This window comes from Melopsittacus undulatus, chromosome 3 (genome assembly GCF_012275295.1).
Source record: "Melopsittacus undulatus isolate bMelUnd1 chromosome 3, bMelUnd1.mat.Z, whole genome shotgun sequence".
NCBI classification, from domain to species: Eukaryota; Metazoa; Chordata; class Aves; order Psittaciformes; family Psittaculidae; genus Melopsittacus; species Melopsittacus undulatus.
In genome coordinates this window covers 58,191,185-58,215,613 of record NC_047529.1, presented here as the reverse complement: position 1 = coordinate 58,215,613, position 24,429 = coordinate 58,191,185, and the positions used below count along the sequence as shown (strand labels likewise).

The following is a 24,429-nucleotide window of genomic DNA, read 5'->3' as shown; positions in this document are numbered from 1 at the left end:
AGTGTGGAGCAGATAACATTGTACAATTTTTGCTTACAGTTTTATGCCCCTTTCTCAGAGAGGAAAATCTTATAAATACTGTAGCATACAATGTGATAATCCCCAAATCCTTTGAACAGCCCTTCCACGTGGTGTTTTCTGTATGTATTACTTAATGTGTGAAGCCCCTCACTCACAAACTTACTTGGTCTTGTTCAAAAAGAAATTGAAAAACTGCAGAGTTCATTGACTGCTATTAAAGACTGGCCCAGAAAATACTATGGTACAAAGTGCAAGAGGCTGTCAGTGTGTAGTAAGCATGTGCCTTCTTCCTATACTTTTGACAGTTAAGGGGCAAGACAGCAGGCTACCTGACCCCTTGGTATGCCTCAAACAGGTATTCTCATATAACTTCAGTGCTGTGATTAGTATCATGTCTTACTTGTCGGCAGTGCTCAGTGCAGAGGTGGATATGAAGTGCGTCATCTCTTGTGGATGCTGGCCCTTACGTTGTACCTTGGATCCCCACTCTGCTTCACCCTGTTGAGCTGCTCTGAAAACCATATGCCTGGTTTTTTATAGGTGATTTAAAAACAGACCCCATCTCTCATTCTGATAATAAGAATTTAAAAATCTCTCATGCTATAACTTGCTGGACCTATATGAAGAGTATACTTAATGTTTTATGTGTTAGCAATCTCCAAACATAAGAGGATTATAGTTTAGAAACATAAAAGAGATGTTATTCTAGATTTAGGTGAAATATAAATCATGGATTAATGTTCTCCTTGTGTTTCTTGAATTTATGGGCTTGATTCACGTATTAAAAAAACCCTGCCTAACTTAAATAGGGTCAGCATTTAATCATAGAATCAGAGAATAGTTAGGGTTGGAAAGGACCTTAAGATCATCTAGTTCCAACCCCTCTGCCATGGGCAGGGACAGCTCACACTAAACCATATCAACCCAAGGCTTCATCCAACTTGGCCTTGAACACTGCCAGGGATGGAGCATTCACTACCTCCCTGGGCAACCCATTCCAGTACCTCACCACCCTAACAGTAAAGAATTTCTTCCTTATATCCAATCTAGTATGATCATCTTCACCTTCAAAATAAGACCAAGGAGTCTTGCCTACCCAATTTTTGTGTCAAGTTTATTTATTCAATTTCAACTACAGCATACTGCTTAGAAAGATACCTGCTCTGGAGTGATGGGTGATTCATTACATACTTTGGTAATCTTTTCCTTGTTTGTGACTGGTGTGTGGCTTTCAGCCTGGTTTCCAGTCATAGTTCCCTGTGATGCTTTTCTCCAATGGAGTCAGTTACCATCAGAAATCTCTACCAGGATGTGTCTGAGTCAGTATCTGCACATACTCTTGTTTAGCTTCTGTGGCTTTTGGACTTTTAGTCACTTTTAAAAACTTGTCTCCATCTTTCTAGCATCTGTCTGAGTCATGACTGGCAGAACATTTCAGCTGTAGAATTCAGGGCGTAGATATCTACAATTGTGTTAGTACGTACAATAGGACAGGAAGCAAGACAGCAAGCCCTTTCCACCTCTGCTTTTTCTAATCTTCACAACACTTCTAAAACGTACTGTATAATGTGCTCTGGTAAGTGACTCATAAACCAGTGTTTTGGGAGAGCTGTATAATATACCTAAGTAAAGGTAGAGTCAGACTGGTGTCAGTGAAATACAAGCTTTTGTGATATATGCACGCAGTCATTAGAGACTTGGGGTTATTCACTCTGGAGAGGAGAAGGCTCAGGGAAGACCTTATTGTGGCCTTTCAGTACTTAAAGAGCGCTTATATGAAAGATGGGGACAAACTTTTTAGCAGAGCTGGTTGTGATAGGATGAAGGGTAATGGTTTTAAAACAAAAGAAGGGAGATTCAGGCTAGATACAAGGAAGAAATTTTTTGCTATGAGGGTGGTGAAACACTGGAACAGGTTGCCCAGGGAGGTGGTAGATGCCCTATCCCTGGAGACATTAAAAGTTGGGTTGGGCTCTGAGCAACCTGATCTAGTTGAAGATATTCCTGCTTGATACAGGGGGGTTGGACTAGATGACCCTTAAAGGTCCCTTCCAACCCAGACCACTTTATAATTCTGGGGTTATTTATAAATTAGTAAACATTTGGAGCTAGATGAAGCTCTGATTTGAGTATAATGCAATTTATGGCTATGTTTTTACTTAAGAATAACTATCAATGAGGTGGTTGGGCTCCTTCATAATCAGTTTGAGTGAATGGATGCTTGAGTCCACGCTGCTTTGTGAATTTAGAACATTATTAATGAATCATTTTCTTGATCTGCAGTAATTCCCCTTTAGTCACATGTTACATTTTTGAAAGTTCCATAGCCTCCTTTGAGGTTATGTCTATATTTGTATGCCATTATAAGGTAATAGTGGCAGAGTCTGGTTCATGTGAAGATTTGGTCATTCATCAGCATCAGTTGATCTTCCAGAGTTTTTATAATTGTGAACATCATACTGGAATTTCCCTTACAGCCTGCAAAGGGGTTCAAATTTGCTGCACAAGCTAAAAAAAATCATGGCCTAGGATCGTCCAAAGAGAAAAAAGAAATAGAAAAGAAAAAGGAGAACACTCACCTTCTTACAGGTTTTATTGAGGTTTGTTTTAAATTGGGCTTGTGGTAAATTAATTCATTGGATGCAGCAATGTATTGTGAGAGCTTCAAAGCAGGTCTTGCCTAATTAGGGGCATGGCACTGACCCATAATTCTTTCATTAGGTAGTATTTTCTTAACTAGTAATAGAATCATAGAATAGGTAGGGTTGGAAAGTACCTTAAGATCATCTAGTTCCAACCCCCCTGCCATGGGCAGGGACACCTCACACTAAACCATGTCACCCAAGGCTCTGTCCAGCCTGGCCTTGAACACTGCCAGGGATGGAGCATTCACAGCTTCCCTGGGCAACCCATTCTAGTGCCTCATCACCCTTGCAGTAAATAACTTCTTCCTTATATCCAACCATAGTGTAAGTACAGGTAACATATTCTAAGCGATGTTTTTAACGTCATGTAACTCCACTCAAAGCTACAGAATAACCCAGTGAGAATGTATCCCAATGTACGGTTATAACTAATGCTATGCAAGGCAAATTTTAAGTTCTTAATGAAAAACATTATTTTATTCAGTTGCCTATAATAACAGAGGCTAGACTTGGTGATTTCACCATCCTGGTCCTAAATTGTCAAGAATCCAGCAAATGTGACAGTGATCAAAGGAAACTCAGTACTGGAAAGAATGATGGCAAACTATACATAAAGATATATGACTTCTACTAGGATAAAGCTGGGAAAGCTGAATACATGCTTTGATGAAATTGTGTAGTTTTGCCATACCACAACAAAGGCATACGCTTGCAGTAATTAAGAATATGTTGATGCTACATTTCCAGAAAAAAAAAGCTGCTCTATAGTTTTCAATTATTATAAATGATAAATATAAGATATATTTGGGCTCCATGTACATGAAAAATTAAAATACAATATTTTACTGCTCTTATAAGCAGGTCTTGCATAGCATCTGATAAAAATAAAAACAAATCTGTAGCTATTCAGCTAAAAGAAAACTAATTAAATAGAAAAGGGGAAAAAATCTGAATTCAGACATTAACAGATCAAATGTTTTTCTTTCTATTAGTGTAATTATTAAATGCATATTCTTCTGCCCCAAAGTGTTACTGTATAACTGATTTTTTTATGGTACAAAAAATAAATACCTTATGAAACTGATTTGTTAATCCCTCTTGAAAAGACTTACTTTGATTACATTAATATGCATAAAAATGTAAGTTCAGGGCTCCCAAGGGAAAGCATTTTTTTGTTTTCTGTTTGTCTAATCATGTAAATTTTAATTTCTTGTAGATTTTGGGGTCCTTTCAGTTTCTGCTTGCTCTAACTTTACTTCTGTGTAAGTCAAAAGTGGTAGTTCAGCTTACCATGTGAATCAAGGCACCTCATCCTGATGAATCAAACCATGTAGGTGGAGCTTCAGCAGTAGGAGCATGTAGGAGAAAGGCAGCACAAGCATGTTGTCTGCAAGGCCCAGGATCTGGGGTCGCATCAAATCAAATCATGGCTGACAAAGCCCTTCTTAGAGGGTAGCTATGCAGGTAGTTCTGCCAGCAGAGGGTTTGGACCCAAATAATCTGCAAGTCAAAAATGTTGTGAAACATTGTCATGGACCAGGAAAATGATGAGACATTTTTCCAAAAGCCTGTGGGAGCAGAAGAATTTTATAGCAGTTTTTCTTTTTCTGTGGATTCCCAGGCAATTTTATTCAGTTGTCAATTCCACCACAGTTTCTCATTTAAGGGATGTGTGGTGTATAGTGTGGACAGGACTATTTCCTTACCCCAGTGAGGCTTTGAAGATAAACAATAATAAAAGATTTAGGACTCAGCACTGTAGTCATATAAATAAACAACTGCAATAAAATTATTGTGGTAAATAACTAAGAATAGCAGTGAATCCTGGATTTTTCATTGTATGCAGTAGTAAACCTCCTCCCAAACTTGTCTAAGATACCTTAGGCTGAGAAAAACACTGAAGACAAAAATCCTATTTCATGGATAAATGCTAAAACTATGTCATTATCTAGAAGTGGGCAGCACCATCATATTCTGTAACAGCTGCATGTCATAGGCAAGCATTAAAGTATCTCAGATCTGTGAAAAGAGGTTAGCAGGTCCCTGTCCCCAGGCAGGGATTCTGGCTGGATGATCCCAAGCAGCTGGCAGCCTGCTGGAGCTGGAGCTCAGGGGGGGAGAGGCACGCACCTCTGTTCAGTGTTTCCCTTGCGTAAATTCTATGGACTCCTAGACACAGGACAGTCTAAATACCCAGTGTTGGGTATCTAGATTGGATTTCCAGGGATCAGGTGAAGGTCGTGATTACAAGGGTGGATACGGACAGGTAAACCAAAACACATAAGGTATGACCCTTTATCTTTCCATGTGCATTCTCTTACACTGATGTAAACAAAAAGCAACATATTCTGTAACAAAAGCGAGGCAAGCCCGTTCATGTCTGCCAGATTACACAAGGATGAGTATCAGCAGCTCCTATAAACCAGCCATTGTTCTGTGCTTTGTTTGTCTAATTCCTCTGTGTTAAAAATCTTTAAAACTACTGAATCCAGTTGTAGCTGCTATGCTATTTTATTAAGCTTTAGCTTAGATAAAATATTTTGAATACTTATTTTGAATATGAAGCAAAACTATCATCTTTTCATTTACAGGATGGTCAAGTCCTCTCAGATGATATTTTAAAGCAGATCTCCCTAGAAAGGTGAATGGGAGTACTCAAAAATCAGTCACACAGCCAGCACTATGCTCTGCTTTTTCCTAAGTCTCCATTTGCTTGTTCAGTTATGCCTTTTCAAAAACAGTGTCCTTTCAGTATGTATGTTCGTTATTTAAAGAATTAATAAGTACTAATATTCTGAAATCAGATGTGGAACATAAGCATTTTATATTGGTTTTAATTTTACAAATTATTAGTACTTTTTTTTTTCTTTACCAAAGTCATTGTCATTTTAGTTCTGAAACTGCTTTATATAGTGGCATATGTACTTACATGCAAAAGCAATAATCACATATATCTGTATGTTTACTGTGGTCTGTATCCGTGTTTTTAATGCTATATAATAGAGTTTTGTTTCTTTTTTCTTTACGGAACAAAGAAGTACAATAAACATTACTCAGAAGACTGGTCTTATTTATTCATTGAAATAAGAAGAAAATATATGGGGCTCAATTCTGTGCTTGCCTTTACTCTCAAAGATCAGGGTAGCAAGAAGCCATAGTGGTCTATTATAACCCAGCACACATTTTGGTAGTAATTTACAGTACACACAGCTGAAGCCCAGCATCTGGGTGTACAAAGCAGCATAGATGAGGTGCACAGTAAATGCAGACCAGATGCTCCTTAGCGATCGTTTGATGCTGGCTCTTCTGAAACGGAAGAGGAAGCAGCTAATCCAGAAACTGGGTATTTATTATCTCCTTGAGCTCTATGCTCAAAACAAGGGAGTATTTCCAAGTCTTATTTAGGACTGCTAATCTGATCAAGTGCATAAAATGCTGTGCTTGATACTTGGGCTACATCAACCCATTTCTGTGTATTTGTACCAAACTTATGCAATCCTGAGTTGCTTTTTGCTCTTGAGCTTTTTGTTCCTAGCATTTATTTTGGCTTACTTTCTTCTCCAGTAGGCTTCTTCATGGGTTTATGCATTTTCTCCCCTCTCTTGCTGTCTGCTGTCTGCTGTCTGTGACTTTTTGTAGAGAAAAAAATAAAACAACTTTAAAAAAGCTGTCATGCCCATTCACAGTTCTTCTGAGCTCATCTATTTACCTTTTCTTCCCACTCAGTGTGGAATATTTTCACTCTCAAATCTTATGCGCTTTCCCTGTCACTTGTTTTAAATAACCTCTTAGACTTATCTTCTGCCTCCCCCACTTCTTCTTTGTCCTCCTTCCTCAAGTCTTTAAGTTAGATTTCTTCCTTTCCTTTCCTTTCCTTTCCTTTCCTTTCCTTTCCTTTCCTTTCCTTTCCTTTCCTTTCCTTTCCTTTCCTTTCCTTTCCTTTCTTTCCTTTCTTCTTTCCTTTCCTTTCCTTTCCTTTCCTTTCCTTTCCTTTCCTTTCCTTTCCTTTCCTTTCCTTTCCTTTCCTTTCCTTTCCTTTCCTTTCCTTTCCTTTCCTTTCCTTTCCTTTTCTTTCCTTTTTCCTTTCCTTTCCTTTCATCCTTTCCTTTCCTCTCTCTCCTTTCTCCTTTCATTTCCTCTCCCTCCCCTCCTCTCCCCTGCCCTCCCTCCTCCCCCCTCCTTTCCCCTTCCCTCCCCTCCTTTCCTGTTCTGTCTGTTCTTCTGGATACGTTAAACAGTTGTTATTTAATTCCCTTTTTAATCTTTAAATAAAATTCTAAAGCCTTATCAATTGTTATAAAAAAATCCTATAAACTTGTAGATTTTAATGATGCTAATATGCAATGTTCTAGGAATTTAAGCCTAGCTTTTGTTTCTCAAAGCCAGCCACTTGTGAATATTAAAATGCACAGCTAAAAAGGACTAATATTGCAACAAAACAGTAATTACCATTGTACCAACACCCAAAGGCACTCATACATTTTACTCTGACAATGTTTGCAATTCCTTTGGATAACACAGTCACACAGGCTCACGTAAATTCATAAAGATCTCTGTAGAGAGAGCACTGTGAGCTGCAACTGAGATGGATTTAGTTTGGGATTAGCACAGACATCTTCGCATGATCATTTTGAACTTTCTTTGTTCATGGAAGGTGTCCAAAAAGGAAAGAGAAAAATCACAGCCAGCTCAGCCAGCGCTGTCAAATCCTCTGTAGTGGGGCCCCCCAAAAAATGGGCCGTCACCCAACAAGGGGACAGATGCAATGCAAAAGCACTGCTTGATTACTTGTTTTCTGATTATGTGTGAAGAGCTGCCTTGTGTTAACCAAGAGCTATGTCTGAATAGCATCTTGAGTGCTGGACAAGCAATGTGGTCAAAACCCCTACCTGGCATTCCTGATTTTCCATAAAGAAGTAGACTCACTGGGGTCAGGCTCCCTGTTATTCCCTGCTGCAGTTAGGAAGCTGCCCCACAGGGCAGTGATGGGTACACCATCACCTCACCTTCAGAAATCCAACCGGTTTTGTAGCAGCTCTCCTTTCTTTGGGGGGAGAACCACGTGATTTAGGTAGAGCTTGAGCAAGTCTCAGAAATATCACTTGCAAGCAGCTCATAGCCTTACACATATTCATAGAAATTGCTCACCGAGCAATTTCAATAATGAACATACAAATTAAATTGTCAGCAGGAGACTGCTCACACATCATTTTGGAACAGAAATAATTGCTAAGTGTCATTGAATAAATTGTTTACTGTGCACAGTTTGGATAACTTTAATACGAAACCGTTTTACTCTGATCTTATACCTCAGGATCGTGTACCCTTTGGATAAACATCTACGACAAACAGTGCATCTGTTAAAACTTGGATACTTTGACAGATCATTTTAGAAGAAAGTCGTCTCCTGCCTCTAAGTTTGCAACCATCAATTACTATGTTATCAGTCAGACACTTGGAAGACCTGTGATACGATGTTCTATGTCTCATTTCAAACAAAAAGATAGCCCTCCTTATGTAAATAGGAGCCACCCTCCTTGCAGATGTGACAGGAAGAATTGCCTGCCTAAATATCAGAAAATGCCTGTTGGAGGGTCTGGGGTAAAAAGGCACCAGAGTGTGCACACTCCTCTTAAATAAACTTCCAGAACATTAAATAGCTGAGAGAATATTTATCATTCACACAATCTCTTCCATGCAAACACCCTTCTAATATAACTATATTCTTGAGGATGCTCTAAGGCATATAAAAATCAGGCAAATAAATATTTTTTTCTATGGAAAAGATGGGTAATTTTTCAGTTATATGGCACATAATTCCAGTATCTGGGATGGGATTTGTTTTACTGAAATGTGGCACTTCTGAGCTATGTGAACATATTTCATCCCACTCCAGACAGCTGTCAAACACACAGAGGATTAATTACGTTCTAAAAGAGCCCCTTTGCATTGTCTATAGAGGGAGGTTAAAAGGTTAGTTTAGGGCAGGCATCTTTTAGCCTGTAGATGCTGAGTATGCTTCCTGAAACTATAAATGGAAACATGCCATAGATCTCACCATTGTCTGAAAATAGCCCTGTCAGCCTGGTGCATCTGGGATACCAAATACAAAGCATTTGTTCTCTTTAGTGAAAACTTTGCCTAAAAAAGGCTGTGGAATAGGGCACTCGTTTGGAAGAGGCAGAGTGTTTGCAATTTTATGGAAAGTTACTTTATTTTCTGCTTAATAAAGTCTTTCGACACCCTTCTGGGCTGAATTGAGCAGGAGGAGAGGAAGCCTCTAGGCTCAGTTATACTTCTGAACTCCTGCCTGAACTCTGCTGAGTGACATCTCCCCACATCCTCAGCAGGCCTTATTTCACCTGCAGTATAGAATAGGCAGGCATTGGGAGGTTAGGGTATATGGTCAATGATCACAAAGCAGGTAGCTGGAGATAAGGAACAAGACTAAGTGATTTGCAGCATCCATGTGACATTTTCTACTGTGGACCATATCTGTGAAAAATAGCTAAATAATTGGAGAAAGTACTTAAGCTATCAAGATTTTAATAGCAGAAGAGAGTAACATGACAGAGAGAAAGCATACATCAATGAACAGCTGTAACACCATTAGACCTGTCTCTGCTAACAAAATGCATCAAATCAAAACAAATCTCTAAAAATTGATCTGTTTGAAGCCAACTCCTCATAAATGTATACCCAAACAGGTTTTATTTCTTGCTGCTGCCAGATGAATTTATATTAGCTGATTTGAATGAACTTGAACTTTATTGACACAGAGAGGAGGTTAAACCAACTATTTAAGTCTTTACCGTGGTTTAACAGTAGGACATTAAACTGATTGAATTACATCAACTTATTCTCCTGCAGTACATGACACCTTGGTTTAAGAGAATAAACACTACTTAATATGTTCTACTTAGAGAAAGTTTAAGTTACCTATATATCTATAGATGTTATCTATGTAATGCAATATTATCTATATAACTAAAGGCTATGTATAATTATGGCCACTGATATCTGCGTAGGACTGTACTATGATCTGTATAAAACTGAGGACAGTCATTATATTAGAGAAAGGAAGGTTTTCCTTCTACACGTGGGTGCACCCCGCAGCACAAGACTAGAGCCCATTAGAGCCATGTCTACGCTCTTCATCTGCTTGTGGTCCTCTTAGGGGCTAGGAGATAAGGCAGCTCTCAGATCCTCCCTCATTTATCTCTTTCTGCTGTCAGCTGTCCTAGTTACCATCACCTATGTTACCCACATGTCCTTGGATCTTACCACTCTGCCATGCAGGGGAAATTAGATGTAGTCACAAATATATTGAAATATAAAGATCCCAAGAGACTGGTTTCAATCAGGACAAAGTTCTACACCTTCATGTGGTTGCACATGTTATTAGTTCTTTACCAAGCTTTCCTAAGGGTTTTCTGCATTGGGCTAAAACAGTCACTGTGTTACCACCGACGTTCCCCACAGAAAACAGAGAGGACCTGGAGGAAAATGAAAGAAATACAAAGACTTTACAGAAGACAGAACTAATCCAGCAAACTGTGCTTCTCTAACACACAACATTCAGTAACGTGCTAGAAAACGCTTACATGTCAGTTTAGATTTGGACAGGAGCTCTCTGACAGGCTGCTCTGTGCTGCTTTTGGAAGCTGCTCGGCTTTGCTCCATCAAGCATAGCTGAATATTAACCTCAAACATGTGTAAGATGCTATCTCTCCTGACTGTTCCTGTGGCCATGCTATACTGACTAGCTTTTCCTACCTCTTTTTCAACTTACTCTATGTTTTGGGAAAGTGAATACATCAATAAGAATGACTGGCCATTCAGAGGAAACACAGTCCCAAACCATGCCCTCCATAAGAAATTCATATTACATTTTGGACAATCAGGTAGAGGGATTCATAAAAACCCTGTTCACATGGCACACATCACTGGAAAGATACAGATCTCTTCTCCAAGATGTAAAGCTAAGAAGAACCATAACAAAACCAAAGCCTCATAGGACACATTGGTGTGTACAAGTACAAAGAGTTACTTCAAAAATTGTTGAGGATTGTGTATTCTGACAAAAATTATTCAAGTATAATTCTGACCATATGCACGTTTCTGCTGAAAAAGGAAACCAACAAAAAAACCCCACTACTCTGCAGCTAGTTCATCAGAATGTATGTAAAGACTTTCTGCCTTTGCAGTCCTTATTTATCACTGACAATCAGGTTTTGGGATGGGCTGTGATGCCTTATAGGCGATGTCTGGAAATCCTTTTGTTGCTGAGTGTTACACATCAACATCCTAGAGACGATGATGGTCTTGGTGGCTACTTGGGCATGCCACTGCATGTACTGCAAGGCTGGCAGTGAGAAGCAGGTTGGGCAGGACATTGGCAGAGCTGTGTGCCAGCATGCAGGGACACAAATGGCCTGGTTTGGAAGCACATAATTTCTGGGAGCTGTCAAGCTGCCACATGAACAAACTTGATGACATTTCTTAAACATCATGCTTGTGACAAAGCAACCACAGCAGGTGCCAAGTAGAGAACAGTTTTCTAAAGGCCATTGTTGCTCCTTGACTCACCATATAGGGGAAATACAGCTTGCTGCTCATGTAGGGGAGAATTTAGCCCTTCTAATTTTAACCCCCTAAAGGCAGGCTGCCAGAGCTCTGGGTGCACTCTGCGGTGGCTGTTAGCACCTCCGCGGGTGTTCACCCCACGGGGTTTGGATGCTGGGCACTACTCAGCACCCACATCCTTCAATCCGGGAGGCACCATTCGGAGCCGCTGCTTCCAGTCCTCCGGCTCCCGAACCCCCGGCACCGCGCGTCCCCTGGCGGCCGCCCCTCGGCCCTGCGCCTGCAGCCCCTGGGAGCCGGCGGGAGGCGCCTGCGCGCTGCGGCCGCTCGGTGCCAGCCCCGGAGCTGGCGCCGCCCGCAGCCTCCCGCCGGCTTCTGCCTATTTTAGTCACAGCAGCGGGTCGGTGGCCGTGGCGGGACGCGGTGCCGGGAGCGGCGAGGAGAGGAGAGGAGCGGCGGCCCCAGCCCGTCCCGTCCGGGCGGCAGAGAAACTTTTCCGAGGGCTCGGGGTAGGTAAGGGGCGCTCCTGCCGTCGGCAGCGGTGAGGGACCTCGCTGGAGTGCGGCTTACCGAGGGGTGCATGCCTGCGTTGTCGGGTCCGCTCACGGCGGCCGAGGGGAGCGTGCCCCGGTTTCTGCGTTCCGCTTTCCGGGGCTCGGAAGGTCTCGCTGCCGAGGGTGCTCGTGCCCGCCCGCCCCGGTCATAGCCTCGACGGGCTGCCCGGGAACGGGAGCTGCGCTCGTGCCCTTCTGCGGGAAGGTGGCCTTTTGCGGGGTAAAGGGACGGCTCGCTTGATAATAATAGCAACAATATTATTAGCTAGAATAGTATTCTAACAATATAATTCTTAATTATGATAGTAATATGATTGTATAAACGGTGCGTTTGGTGTTTGCAGGTTGTGGGCTAAAATGAAGCCTCAGGGGCGTGGGGGGAAAATGGGTCTAGGGGTGCCAGCCGTGGCTGCGCCCCTTCCCAAACTTCCGTGGGCCCTGTAATCAAAAGGGAGTGTGAACTGAAGTGCAGCGAACAAACTTCCATTGCCATAGCATGGCTACGCAGCTGCTGTGGGGAGTGTACATAAGAGTATTTCTCATGGTATGGGTGTTTCTGTTGACTGTGCATAATGAAAATGTTGTTAAATTTTCTCAAGAATAAAGGAGACTAACAAATTTCTGCAGAGCGCGACTCATTTAATGGAAATTCTTTTGCCCTAAAGAGCGTATTGAAACACATTTTTTCCTTCACCACTTTCCCGTTCACTCCTACTTCATTGTAGAAAGGAAACTGGTAACTTAAACTGTAATTAGCTTTATTATGCTGGCAGTAATAGTTTGTCTTCAGCTCACAAAAGCAAAGCAATTACTGGTTGTCCAAATTCTCTATGCAGCTTTTGTGCTACCAGACCATAGAAGAATAGTTCAAGCCCTGCAGGTATGATCTAAAGAAAGCAATTGTCGAGCTTGATTTCTTTTTTTTTTTTCTCTTCGGACTCACATAATCCATCTACATAAATGATGGTCGGTAGAGTTGCAGTGACTGTAAAGTTATACAAACATTCTCAAGCAAAGCTTTAAGCTCACTTGAGTAATGTTGAACAGTAAAGCTACTTTACCGCTGGGATACAAATAATCTCTCTAAAGTGGATGGCGACGTGAGCAGGACACTGTACTCCTATGTTGGCTTGGTTGACCTGTTCTCTTTAGAACCATCTGTTCTAAACTTCTCTGCAATGTCTGTCTTCTGTGAATGTTGTGTGGGTACCCATGAACCCCCGTTAATTTTAAAGGTGTCTTCATGTCTGAAGATTTAGGGACTAAATCATTTGGGAATGGCTTTCAGAAATTTGGCCTCTTCTATAAAGATGTCCTGAGCATTTTAGAAATCTTAAATATTAAATTAAAAAATATTAAAATAAGTTTGCTTTATTTGCATTCCAAGAATTGGAATTCCAAGAATACCTAAGCCTACAATATATTACCTTAACTCTCTACCAGGTACATTAAAAAAAAAAAAAAAAAAGGAAAATTAATAAGCTTTACTCTTAACTATACCTATTTCCAGGAAATTTACTATTTAGGGAGCAGTGAGTGGGGTGTTTGTTGGTTGTTGGGTTTTTGTTTGGTTGCTTTTGTTTTGTTTTCCTGTTTGACCAACAAATTGGCTTGATTTTTCCAATCAGCTGAGTTTTCAAGCTCCTACTTCGGTAAATCTAAATCCATATGATGGAAAAAAATGGATATTAAAATATGTTTTCTTTAATTATTTGTCTTATGCTTCACAAAACTTTCATTTCAGTGGACACTGTTTTCCCAATTTTTCCAAAATTATTTCACTGTTGGATGTATTATTAACTCCTGATATTAATACATGCCCTAATGTATTAAGATTTAAGCATAAGACCTCAAAGTCCTGTGCTGTATTATTCCTTAGTAGATATAACCCTAAATTAAAGTTTTAAAGGCTTGTACTTAAAAACTTAATCTTTGGCTCTGTGAGGTAGCAGGGGGTAGGAAATGAGAACTGCTTTTTCATTTGTGGAACAGCAGGTATTTTTTTCTAATTCTTCAATATTATTTGACAACAGTAGGTGTTGGGAGTAAAGAAAGAATCTAAAAATTACAGAGCTGTTACCTTGAGTATTTGTCTTTCTGGTGTTACCTGTGGACAAACACTTCAGGTTACAACTTGTAACCCTGTATGCCTGCCTTTTTTGTTGTTTGTCAAGCAGCCTCCCTAGTTGAAATTCAGAGCCAGGGTCACAGCTGTCCTTGTGTCATTTTGCAGATAGCATCAATCTGTTTCTGCCAGCTTTAAAATACCATAATGACAGAGAAGTGCTACAGCTTTCTGCTGTTTTCCAGTACATTAGTGTTGCTGCAATGTTTGTTTGTGAGTAGCAAGTTAAGCTCAAATATATTCATAAAAGGACTTCAAGGTATTAAAGACAAAGTTTGTAGAAATAGAGGTGGGTAGATTTAGGTTCCTGGGTTCTAATTTAGGCAACTCAATAGGTGGTCCAGACTTTCAAAAGCATTGAACATCCTGTTGGTACAACTGTGAATGCTGTAAATGACTTGGTCAGCACTTGCTGGAGAAACATCTTCCCATTATGCCAGTTTATGGCTGGTGGTTTGTGGCATCCACAGCTGTGGCTAATGAGGGGAGTGATGTTTTGGTGGGCTGTGAGGAGAATGTGATTGTCATTTGCTGTGCCATGAATTTGTCTTCTTGCGTTCCAGTCTTAAATTTGTGATGATTTGCAAGTCGTAAAGCATAAAGTAGCCTCTAACCTCCCAGCAATGCAGTACAGAATTTTTTAATTAAAAAATTGAGCATCTGAAAGCTTTGTCAATTTGCATTCAGATGCAGCTGAATTTACTTCTTGGAGCCCATCTTGATATTGATGTGAGCTGATGGACTTACAGCTGGTTCTGTAGCTGTGTGTGAGTTTGGTTATCTTTACTCATTCTGTTGACAGGCTAAGTGGTGCTTTTATTGGCAGTGAAAGACTGAATGTAGGTAGAAATTCTGCTGATAACTTTTTGCAAAAGATCTAGAGATCCTGCTGTTCCCGTGTAGGGGGTATATATTGTTTGAAAACCACAGGAGCACAATGGTGAGATATGTGTAAGGTGAGTGCAAACACACTTCCCCAGTTACCAATTACCTTCTGTTTATGAGCACATTAAAATGCCAGTCCTACAGCCTCATATAGGCTCCCGCTTTGGCTCTGTGTGCAAGCAGCTTTGTCAGGTCAGTGAAACTGCTTTCATGCCTTGACTGCTAAATTCAAGCCAAAGAGCTGAAAGAAAATACAAACATGTTTGGATGATGCCTGTGTGGTACCTGGACTGTGAATTTGTTTGGTTACCATGATTATTGGTAACAATTTCATGTATAATTTGCTTATGCCAGAACCCCCACATTTCAATTAACCTTTGTGAATAACTAATGTAGGAATGAAAAGAGGAAAGTGAGCTTTTTTTTTTTTTTTTTTTAAAAAAGGTGGATTATGTATTTTGGCAAGAATTAGGTGGCGTTTGGGGTTTTGGGTTTTTTGGTTTGTTTTTTTTTTCTGAAAAAAAATTCTATCCAGATATGGATAGCACTATTTCCATGTTCATGCTTGGTCCTGCAAGATGCCACTGCGTGTTCTGTAGCATGCCTTAGCTGTGACAGGTTCTGGGCATCGAAGAGGAACTCTTAGAGGCCTGAGATTTCCTTTCTTATTTCTTTCTTCTTGTTACTTTAAATAGGGATTTAAAAGACTGATGAATTTTATAATTTCAGTCCAGCTTACTTATGTTTTTCACACAAATAACTGGGGGAGAAGGAAAGTAATAAAAAGAATGGATGAAGCAAATCAAAATTGCTCGAAAGGCCAAGGAGCACTCAAATAGCAGAGTATTCCAGTCTGCAGGAGATACTGAGTGTATTAACCATGACTCAAAATCATCTGCTGAGCAGATGAATTACATGACAGTTAGCAAGCACACACAGCAGGGACATGCACTGTCTCTACAGAATTTACTTGAATGCAAATCCCACCATGTTGCATGTTGTGAAGCCTGTTTGCTCAGTGACATGTTCATGTATTTAATTAATGAGACTCAAGCCAAACTCCATGTAATTTCTGCTGCTGTGGCAGTGGGAGACTATACATGCCTTGCTGGAGGTGGGGTTTCTCCTCTGTTTTTTGACAGGCAGTCTAGGAACGTTCATGTTCCTCTAGCTGGGAACTGCTCTGTGTTGAGAACACCTTCTAGAGTGCTTGTAACACTGGCTGCAGTTCCCTAGACAGACCAGCTCTTAAGATTTAAAAGTTAGTGCCTTGAAATCTTCCAGTTTCTCTTTGTAGTGTCTTTTTAATAGGAATTTTGTACTTTGTATTAGGAAAATATTTGCCCACGGAGATCTTTTTTCCTTTTAATTGGTGTGAAATGAAAATATGCTGCTTTCATTATTACAGCAACAACAACAAAACCCTGCGTTTTTTAGGTTAGAAATCAACTTTTTTAACTGGTCTCGTTTTCTCCGGGAGTTCCACAGGTCGTGCAAGCTCACTCATACTAGGTAGACCACTGATTTTCCTGAAAGAGTAGCAACCTTAGCATCCTGGGTGTCTCCTTTTCTGATTTAGTATAATCTGGTCAACTAGGAGGAGAAATGGTAATTTTTATTTAGTGTTCTTATAAGTGGCTTGGGAATTACTTTTTTTTTTGCCCACTCTGTTAATGTGCACAAGATGATTTGTGGCTTAGGAGACCTCCAAATGAGCCTGCAAGAAAGGCAAAAGTTGAGACTTTGTTTTTGCTTTCTGTATGGTTTGTTTCCTTTTTTACAATCAACCAAACAGCACATGTTTCTCCTTTAAGACCTTATTTTCCTTATTTAGAAGAATGACTTTGTCTGCCATAAAGGAGACTTGCACTACATAAACTTTTTTCTTTTTTTATGTCAATTCTCATCTAGATTGTGAAGTTCCCTTAAACATTTACTTTGCCTGGGATGGTGGACCTATTCAATAAATGGTAGATCAGAATGTGATTTTTATTTGTGTAGGACTAGGAAGAATACATTGTATGTTTCACCGAGCAGTGACATTCATAGGAGGCAGTGTTCAGACAGCACTGTTTGTATGCATACAGTCCAAATTTTGAAGTGTACCATTCTTCAAGCATAGCACTTAAGTGAAAGAGATAGTAAAGCATTACTGAACTATGGCTCTAACTTACCCTTTTAAAGCACTTGTAAATTTCTTCCATGAATGATAATGGAAAATATGTCCTGGGAAGAAAGAAAATAGCCCTAAAATCCAGGTGTATGTCTGGTATATTTCAGTTTAATGAACAGTGATTTTATTTTCTGTTTTGTCTCATTGCAGGAGTCTCCAAGATGAACACTACAGTAATGAGCCCACTCACTGTTACTCCGCTAGGCTTTATTCCAGACTTTAAAAATGCCACCCTTGTGCCTCTTAATGAGACTTCATGTGAAAATTGGAAGGAGATTCATCATCTTGTTTTCCACGTGGCAAATACTTGCTTTGCAGTTGGACTGGTCATTCCAACTACTCTGAATTTTCATATGATTTTTCTGCGAGGCCTACTCACCATAGGTAGGAGAATTATTCTGGAGAGGTTTGTGACCTTACTGTGACAGAAATAGCAATTCATGACCATCACAGAGCTGGTCCCTTCAGGTTATGGTGAAATTGAACCTGTACTCGTATTCGTTGTACTCTGCTGATGGTGGTTTTGGTGTAAGTGGGGGCCTTTTCTGGCCCTGACATACCTTTTCTAGAATGGCTATATGTGCCCAGGTTGTTAAAATTTCCCAGAAATGTAACATACAGTTTCAAACCTATGAAGATGTCAGCTTGAATCAAGTGGGCCCTGTTTACTTCAGAGGTGACTGGCTGCTTAAAATTCATTAAATTCCACATATTAGTTAAGTATATGTATCCTTAAGACCTTAACTTTAGGTTTCAAGTAAGTACTGGGAGTGTGTATTTGCTGGTGCACTGGCTTACTATGACTGCAGTAGGTGAGGTTTTCCTTAGAAAGCTTGATGTCAGCCCATCTGTTCTTTGAATGTGGGTTCAAACATGTGGCCCTTGTGGGTCACCAGGGTTATTTTCATTGTCAGTTTAGAAGTGCAGATATTTGAGACAGAATGCAGACTGTGTTACCTTGAAGTCAGTTGTATTTATTCCACCACTGCAAGCATCTTGTGACACCAAAATTTTACTTCAGAAGAGCAACTAAATGTGGCATGCTTGAGACTGAGCAAGAGTGGTTTCATTTGTAACACTTGCAGTCCCACAGCTATTTCAAAGCTCCTGTACTTTGGGACAAGGCCTTTATGATCAAAGGAAGAGTAGTAAATCAGCACAGTGTTAAGAGATAAACCCGAGTATATCACAATACAGGGCATGCCTAAGTATTCTTAAGTGAGAATGCTTATTTGTGTAATAGGCTGTACTGATGACCAAAGGTCCGAGCATTCCAAGACCTTCTATCCTTGTAGTTCTTGTTTTAAAAGCAAAAGGAGCTGTGCACTCACTGGCCTGCCACTTTGATCTGTGGGTCTTGTATTTTGAGCAGATACAGAGTCGGAGTTTTGCAAGCTGAGGTGGCAGCTGGAAGCAAATTTACTGTGGGCAGCATAAGTAATGAAGCCTGGTTGCTAGCAATCTGTTCCCTTTGCTTTGGCCTTGCCCCACCTCTGTGCTGCTCCACAATATTGCTCCTCTTCAATACTTCCAGACCTCATGTCCTCCCATCCCTTGTAGTCTAATTAACCAGCTATCAAGAGTCACCATATTTTGATTTTTCTGCTGTGTGTGTAAGTGTTGCCTGGCCAGGTAGCAACTGAGACAGAATAGATAATACTGAGTCCATGAATTCAGTGTCATCTTCAGGGAGAAGAGGGGAGGGGACACTAATTTGGCACTGTTTCCTTATTGTCTTTGCATGAAACTTAAGGGAAAATGTGTCTGTGACCTCTACAGCCATCTCTGTTGGGCAGTAGGCTCACGTTTATCTGAGAGAGACTTGCTGATGCATAATCTATCATTTGATAAGTATTGTCTTTGTAGGCTAAAAATAGAATCCTTAATCATCCAGCATGCCTTATCTTCTAAAGCAATTGTCATTATTCAAAGTAAAGCAACCAAAAATAGAGTAAGCATTTGAAATTTTCTTTTTGATGTCTCACAAGAGAACTCAGGTTCCTGCTGTGACCTTGTCAAAAGGCAGCAGTGATACTTACTTTAAATTTTCAAAAATATCTATGTATGACTCTAGGAGGTTTTTGTGCAACTGCTGCTCAGTAGGTTGATATGAATATGGCTGATGGGAACACCAAGTATTCATTTCTAGGCTCTTATTTGTCTAATTAATGCAATACTGGTTATAAAGTTTTATGATCTGCTTAATTATTATTTTTTTGTACTTAAGATACAATTTTTCTCTGTCCCATGTCTGCTTCATTTTAGTAACAGACCACTGTGGGCTGTGTCTTTATGCTTTTCCCAGTCCTGATCTGAATTATTGTCACTTCAGTACTGCACACTTGCAGTTGCGTGCAATAGGACTGCAGTCTGCTGTCAACCTGTTCTCGGTGCTTGTTTGTACCATTGAAGTGATTAGCTCTGCTACTATTGGACACATTGATCCACAGATCCTAGCTGTGGTAAAGCTTTTAGAATATATTGCTTTTCAGCGTAATTACAGACAATGGACACATTCTTGATGGCTTTGTAGAAATGTGTTTATTGTTCAGTGAAATTTGACTTTATTTTTTTTTGGTTTTTACTTTTTTTCAGGATGTGCATTGTTCATCATTTGGGCTACACTCTATCGTTGTGCCTTGGACATAATGATCTGGAATTCTGTGTTTTTGGTTGTCAACCTTTTACATTTTGTATACCTAGTGTATAAAAGAAGACCGGTATGTATAACAGCTGAATTGCACAAGCATTCTAGTAAGATGCAAGGAAAAGGAAGTTTTGCCCATGTTTGCTATGCAAACCTATGAACTACACAGCAGTTCTTGAATTAGACAGGATTCTTTTGGACAAAGTTATCTACTTCAGAAGGGATCCAGACTGTAAGCATGATCTGATGCAATACATCATTATTTCTCTGAAATACATATTTTTGAAAAATAATTTGACTTTAGAAGTTACTGTTGGCTGATTTTGACTGGTTTTGGTGGTAAGGAAAGTGTTACACTCTTCCGTTGCAGAAAGACCAGACATAGCAGTTTGGGGTTGGTATGTGAGGGTTTTTTGTCATTTTCCCCACCCTCCCCACCACAGGAGTACATGCATGCAGGTCTGCTGAAATAAAATCCTACTAAGATACTTAAAATTGAGCATTCCAGGACAGTAGGTTTTTTAAATCAGGAGTTTAGGATGGATCAAGTTTTCCTACTTCACTTTTAAGTCTTAGAAATCCTTTGTGGTGGGAAGGGAGACCAATAAATGACAAGTGTCCTAATAGACAGTTATTTCAACAGAGAAACATGCTGATGTCCATTTATAAATGACCTTCACATTCTTTGCTTTGACAAGTGGTTTAGCCCATATATTCTGTACAAATGCAGATGAAGGGTAAGTAAGGTACAACTACCCTTTTTGAACATCTGTGAGACACAGAAATAAGCAACAAAATAGAGTAAGTTGTGGGAAGAGCAGTATTAACTAAGATGATACTACTTTTTAGTCCATTTAGTGCATTTTTTGTGTTTTAAGGGTCAGAGAGTCATGTCAGAGGATTTTGCAACTCCTGTTGTTGCTTTCAGAAGGATGCATTAGGATAACTTGTCAAATGCACTGTAAGAATATATGTGAAATATATACCAAAGCCACAGGATTCTTTGCCCTGTCTTTGACTAAATGTGTATGCAATAGAAAATTAATCTGTTAGTTTTACTCACCAGGAGTATATTCTGATCCTGCAGAACGATTAGCAGTCTAGCCTTCTGTTGGTATATGCACATAAGAATTAGGTAATCTTAATGTAGTAGTTGCTATTATGTGCCAATCAAATATTAATGAAACACTCAGTGTTTGAAAAGTTAATACTACATTTTGTAGCTTCCAAAATCTAAGGCAGATGGATTTATAATGTGAAGATTACAGGCATATGTATGGGATTACATTATCAGCAGAATAATTACATTATCTCTGCCTCTGCCCAAAATCAAGCACATTCTGCGAGTGCATAAGAGCTGGTACAAAAAAAAAAAAAAACCAAAACCACATCCCAAACCTTTTGATCGTAAAGCTTAACTTCTGTCTTGGCTAGGAAATAGCTTAAAATGAGCTAGACTGATCTACTACCACACATAGATGTATACTAAATATTTCTAGTAATTGCTCTCAACGAGTAATTTTCCCAGTTAAAAGGTACATTCCTCTTCAGTTTGTATTGTAAATGCTCTTATTAAAGCTTATTAGATCTATTCATGTCATCATGAAGACACAGCAGCATGGTGAAATTGTACTGTATTTCTGCTAGTTAACAGTGTCCATGCTGTCCAGTACACCACACAAAATAACAGTTGTGATAATGTAGAGCAAATGAAGCCAGACTCTACTCACGTTTGTGTCTACAGTTAGATATCCTATGCAGGTACTCTGGTTGCCTATATGGGATAAGTTCATGCTGTGTTCTTTTCCCTCACTGAAGCCTCCAAGTTAGCATGTTCTGCTTTCCCTCAACCTGCCCACCAGTTTAGCTTTTTAATATTATCTTGAGGCTTGTCAGATGGGACAGGAACTGGCTAACAAAGTAAAACCTTACTGCAAAAGGCAGGAGCGACAACTGATATAAATTCATCTTCCTCGAAAGCCAAGCCTTAAAACTTCATTGTATTTTTAAAAATGAGTTGTGGATTTTGTCCTTTGAATATGGGTAATGTTCCTTGGGTTCATACCCATCCAACTCTTTCAAAAAATCTAAACAGAAGGTTATTGGAGAATGAAGGAGTATCTTGGGAAGAGGACACAATGTTTGCAGTTGTATATTAAAACCTGTGTTAGCATTATGATATAGACTTTATTCTGTTAAAGTGGCAGCTATTTTCAGTAAATCCTGTAGTAAATTTGTTAGCAGAATTATTTATAGGAGTTAGGACAAGTGGTAGAAGTGGGTGAAGTACTCTATAGGTGGGAGGTTAAAAAGGAGAAATTATATAAGGTCATGAAACTTCACTGGTAAATTGTCAGTTGCCAAAGTAGGTAGAAAGTTACCTGTAGAGAGGGAGGATGGGATAATCTGCCCTTTGTAGCCCTTTGCCACTGTCTGTGTAACCATAGCAGAATCATGGCGTGCAACACTGTGCACCATACGCATGTGGTGTGAAACAACAGACACTATACAGAATAAACTATAATTGTAGGCAGAGAATGGTAGAGGAAGAGTAGGGAAGTAGACTTCAGTGGACATAGAATCATAGAATTTGTTTGGGTTGGAAGGGACTGTAAAGATCATCCAGTTCCAACCCCTCTGCCATGAGCAGGGACACCTTCTACTAGACCAGGTTGTTCCAATCGCCATCCAGCCTGGCCTTGAACATGGCCAGGGATGGGGCAGGCACAGCTTCTCTGAGCAACCTCTTTCAGTGTCTTACCACCCTCACAGTAAAGAATCTTTTCCTAATATCTAACCTAAATCTACCCTCTTTTCAAAAATTGAGGTTCTGTTGCCCCTTTTCCAGTCAGTGGGAACTTCATTGGACTGCCATGACTTCTCAAATATGATGGATAATGGCTTGGCAACTTCATCCACATCATCATCTTTTCAAATGCTGTGTAAGTCAAGGATTTCAAGTTAAGCAGAGCCAGAGCAAGCTGTCAAAGGAAGAAGAATGTGAAGGAAATGAAAAAAAGATGATAGGCTGAAGTCTTTACCAGTACGGCCAAAAACAACGGCAGAACAAACTCCAGGAGGCAAGAGCAGTGTATAAAAAGAAGCTAAAGGTTAAATTGCATCTGTCTGCAACAATTTGATAAATTGAGTATGTCTACTTGAGTACATGTGTTAACAAAGGAAGGGTTCTACCTACAGTGGTGTTCCTCCAGTATGGAGCACAGATTCACTCAAAGGTTACCATCTGCGGGGATACATGACCTTTACAACTTAAGGCTTAGCCGAGAATTAGTTCTAATAGACTAGCCACCTAGTGGTGTTTCTTTGTATATTAAGACCTATCATAATTTCAGTAACTTTATTTCCATTAAGTTTAAAAAATTACAGTATTTATGAACATTACATGAAAAATTCTATACTATTTTAATTGGTGTAATATGTAATAGTTGATGCAATTACCATTAAATTGGGTTATCTTTTTGGTTCTTTTTAATACCCCCAATGCAAACCTTAACACTATTGCCTCTTCAGGTTTAGTTCTCAGCTCACTGTCCAACAATGAGATGATACAGAAAGATCTTTTTTTCACAAAGACCTGAAAAGAAACATAGTGTATGATAAATGGTGGGGGTTTTGTGTTTTTTTTTTTTCCTTTACAACTTTTATTTAAGGCACATAATTTGGGCAGAACTGTATTTAAAATTGTTTCCTATTGATTGATTGATGACTTGGCTTTACGAATGAAGATTTGGGAAGGGCTTTACCCATGCTTACTACAAGCACTACAAGGACTAAAAGGGCAATGTGGGATAGGCAAATCCCGTTGGAAAAAAGGCTGCTTGGTCATTCAGGATGTTTCTGAACAAGACTGCCATCTCCTGGGTCAGTCTCGAGTGACGAATGTCCTGAACTGCCTGCATGCAGGGTTGGATCTGCAGCTTCCAGTGCCCCTTATCACCTGCTGTTTCATCCCTCACCTGTGGCTACAGGGCTTTGCAAGTGTGGGTAAACCCTTCGGGCCTGCGCATTGGAGGTTTTAGGTGAGGCACGGAACTGGCCCCATCCTTTGCACCTGAGGTTTATCTGCCAGGGCCTAACGAGCTTGGACAGTGACAGCAAAGTCCTCAGGTTGTAGGATTGATTGGAGTGTCCTTCTCTTAGATGAGGACCTTACAAGGCTAGATGAGCTCCATCTGCCAGGGTTTGAAGTTGGAGTTTTCCTTCTCCTATGATTGTTGCCCGAAGGCAAGCCTTTACCCACGCTTACTACAAGCGGTTTTTCACTTACCCCACGAGGCATGACGGCGAGCCCCAAGAGGGGCTCTTGCTTCTGGTGCCCAGTGCCCTGTGCATGCCAGCTGGGACCCTCTCCGGGTTCAGCAGCAGGTGGGGAGTTTGACTGGGGCGGTGCCACCTGTCAAAGCGTAACGCAGGTGTCCTAAGGTGAGCTCAGGAAACCTCCCTTGGAGCAGAAGTGCAAAAGCTTGCTTGATCTTGATTTTCAGTATGAATACAGACCGTGGAAGTGGGGCCTCGTGATCCTTCTGGCTTTCTGGGTTGTAAGCAGGAGGTGTCAGAAAAGTTACCACAGGGATAGCTGGCTCGTGGCGGCTAAGTGTTCATAGCGAAGTCGCTTTTTTGATCCTTCAATTTCGGCTCTTCCTATCATTGTGAAACAGAATTCACCCAAGCATTGGATTGTTCACCCACCAGTAGGGAATGTGGGCTGTTTCCTATATGTATATGTTGACTCTGCACATCACACTATGATCAAAATATGGTATTCCACCAAT

The 24,429-nt window shown here is 40.2% G+C and overlaps 1 protein-coding gene across 4 annotated transcripts in view; it reads left to right on the top strand.

Annotated features, from left to right (window-relative positions):
• POPDC1 (popeye domain cAMP effector 1) overlaps window positions 1-24,429 on the top strand; it is a 58,479-nt gene that overhangs the window by 14,694 nt on the left and 19,356 nt on the right. For 3 of the 4 annotated variants that reach the window (XM_031053962.2, XM_034060317.1, XM_034060318.1), the window contains exons 2-3: window positions 17,140-17,373; window positions 19,585-19,709. In XM_031053962.2, coding sequence (XP_030909822.1) covers window positions 17,151-17,373; window positions 19,585-19,709 — 348 coding nt within the window. In that variant the 5' untranslated portion in view covers window positions 17,140-17,150. Of the gene's footprint in view, window positions 1-11,619; window positions 11,766-17,139; window positions 17,374-19,584; window positions 19,710-24,429 lie in introns of those variants that run through there. The other variant, XM_005154659.3, reaches the window with a different exon arrangement.